Here is a 2941-nt window from a genome sequence, read left to right as displayed (position 1 = left end):
GGGGGGGTTGGGTGGGTAGATGGATGATGGGTGGGTGGGTGGGTGAGTAGTTGGGTGGGTTGTCGAGTTCAGGAATGGAGTCTGTGGAGCAGCGAGGGAGAGACAGAGTGAGGCCTGTGAGGAGAGCCTTTGCTGTTCCTCCCAGGATTCAGCAGGGCCCTACAGGGAGGAGATAGTGTCTCTCTTGCCCGGACAAAGTCCAGAGGTTCCGTGAAGATGGGAGAAGCTGTGGAGGTCCCATATGTGTCCCCCCCCCGCCACCCCCCGGAGTCCACTTCCTATATCACAACAGGCCCAAGACCCACCGCCCACCCCCCGCCCAAGGTCTGTGGGCAGGGCTGCCTGATGGGGGAGGGGGCTTCCCCGGTACCCCTTCCGGCCCAGGGGCAGTTTGGAGGCGGCTGCTTCTTCCAAAATGAAGTATCCGTTCATGCGAGTATCCTTCCATTTGGCTGCTCTAAATCATACCTTCCCCACCACCATTGCCATTATGAAAAATGACTTCATTTCCCAGGAGCATAGGCTCGTCCCCTCTGAGTCAGGTCCCCGGCAGGTCCGCAGGGCGGGAGCGCCTGACTCTTAGAGCGGGGTGCCCAGGCATGAGCTGCCACCGGCACCCACCGGTGAGAAGCTGTAGCGGGGACATCAAGCCCTTTCCCAGTGGCAGCTGAGTAAGACCCCTGGGGGAGAGGGTTAGCACAAGGCTTCCTCATGGAAACGCTAGGCTGGACAGGCCACGAGAGATGGGGTCGGGCCAGCTCATGTCCAAGCCCGTTGCCTCACCTGCAGAGCAGGGATAATTACATTGACCCTGTGAAGGTCAGAGAGAGTGCGCCTGTGCATTCCTTCTTCCCGGGGGGCCTGCGGTGGGTCTCCTGCCCTGTGCTGGGTATGGGGGACGCGGTAATGGTTGACGCAGGCAGTGCCCTCTTAGGGCTTATGGGCTAGACCCATAAGCCGCTGGGGTGAGGAAGAGCGCTCCAGGCAGAGGGGACGACAGGGAGCCCCGTGTGGCCCCTGATGGCGGAGGTGGGAGCGCTGGGCCCCACTGCCCTGTCCTCTAACCACCCGCCCTAGCCCGCCCTCTGGGCCTTTGCCCTTCGTGTTCTGACTCTCCACGTGGGTCACTCATTTCCTCCCCAGCGCGCGTGCCCGCCCCTCAGAGAGTCCCCGTGAGCCCTGCCTAAGAGCTTCCCTGCCGTTCTCTTGGCAGAACGCGACCCAGACTCATTCACCTTCGAGCAGTTGCCACGCTGATAGGGCTTTAATTTATCATGTTATCACGTTAAGACGCGCGTAGTCTGTCTTCTCACCTAGAACGTATGGGGCTTTTGTCTATTTTGAGCACTGCCATACCCCAGTGTCTAGAACAGCGCCTGACACATAGTAGGTGCTCAGTAAAAAGTTTTGGGCTGACAAGCTGATGGGCTGATGGGCTGGATGGACGACGGGTGGATGGGGCAGGTGAGGCCACGTGGCACGGGGGCGCGCAGGTCACGGCCAGCAGCGTTTATCCTGAGAGCGGTAGGGAGCGTGGGAGCTCTTCCGGGCAGGGCTGACTCCACGGGGTGTCTAAGTGAGGGAGTGACCCCGCCTCGGCCTCACAGGCCCCGGCCGTGGCTCCCGCAGCCGCTGACCCTCCCTCTCTCCTCCCCCAGGTCCACCTCCACCTCCTCGCCTGTCCGCCCGGCCGCCACATTCCCACCCGCCACCCACTGCCCACTGGGTGGCACCCTCGACGGCGTCTACCCCACCCTCCTGGAGCCTGTCTTGCTGCCTAAGGAGGCCCCGCGGGTCACCCGGCCCGAGCGGCCCCGAGCGGACGCCGGCCACACCTTCCTCGCCAAGCCCCCAGCCCGTGCGGGGCTGGAGCCCGCGTCCTCCCCCGGCAAGGGCTCCGAGCCCCGGCCCCTGGCACCGCCTGGCTCCAGCCACGCAGCCATCGCCCGCGCCCCGGCGAAGGGCCTCACGCCCCACCACGCCAGCCCGGACCAGCCAGCGCCGCCCGCCTCGGCCTCGGACCTGCACCGGGAAAAGACTCAAAGTAAACCCTTTTCCATCCAGGAATTGGAACTCCGTTCTCTGGGTAAGACCACCCTGACAGCGGCCACCTTCATAGACGCGATAATCATGCGTCAAATTGCTCACGATAAAGGGCCGCGAGAAGGAGGTTCGCTGGCCAACGACTCCCCTCGCGATGGTAAGACTTCTGGCCCCGCCGCCCACCCGCTCCGTCTTGTGGCCTAAAGATATTTTCAGATCTCTGCTTTTTATTTTTCCCCCATTTTTCGTTGGTTTTGGTATTTTGTTTTGAAAGTCGTCCTCGTCGATTGCACGCTCTGATGGTTCCTCCAGCCGCGCACACCCCCTCTGAGCGGGGGGGGCAGCCTCCTCCTTTGCACATCGTTTTATCGTGATTTTTTTGTGTTGTTTTGGATTTTCGCTTTTTTTCCTTTAATGAATGGATCTGTGATTTTGACTTTAGCCGCGCCTCCCATCTCCCCCTTTGCGCCTTTGTCTGGGGAGCGGGGCTGCAGAGGGGCGCAGGCCGCTGATGCCTCCGCCTGCTGCCCCGTGTGGTCTGGAGGACGCTCCCCGCCTCCCACCCCCCGGCATCCGGGGGGAGGGGGGGAGCGCCGCCACTTCCCAGGAGGAGCTGGGAACCTGCCCCCTGCGTCCTGCCCAGGTCGTGAGGGCGTCTTGGGGGTGCCCTGCCCCATCCGCCAGCCAGCAGCCCCGGGGACAGGGCCGTCCTCCGTGCCGGAGCGGGGCTGTGTCCCGGCGGGGACACTGGGACCTGAGTGTCGCTCCCGCCCCAGCCCTCACCGCCCGTCCGCTGCCCCTACACTCCCTTCGCAGAGACTCATCCTCCCCCATCTCACTCCCCCCTCCCCCCCCCCCCCCCCCCCCCCCCCCCCCCCCGCCCGCCCCGCCCCGCCCC

The 2941-nt window shown here is 64.0% G+C and overlaps 1 protein-coding gene across 5 annotated transcripts in view; it reads left to right on the top strand.

The window, feature by feature from the left end:
* The window catches only part of NCOR2 (nuclear receptor corepressor 2), a 124620-nt gene that overhangs the window by 111270 nt on the left and 10409 nt on the right, over positions 1-2941 (top strand). For all 5 annotated transcript variants that reach the window (XM_028480324.2, XM_055080609.1, XM_055080608.1 and 2 more), the window contains one exon: positions 1659-2086. In XM_028480324.2, coding sequence (XP_028336125.1) covers positions 1659-2086 — 428 coding nt within the window. The remainder of the gene's footprint in view (positions 1-1658; positions 2087-2941) is intronic.

Source organism: Physeter macrocephalus, chromosome 19 (assembly GCF_002837175.3).
Source record: "Physeter macrocephalus isolate SW-GA chromosome 19, ASM283717v5, whole genome shotgun sequence".
Lineage (NCBI taxonomy): Eukaryota > Metazoa > Chordata > Mammalia > Artiodactyla > Physeteridae > Physeter > Physeter macrocephalus.
Note: the sequence above shows the minus strand (reverse complement) of the source record. Positions and strands in the feature narration are given on the sequence as shown.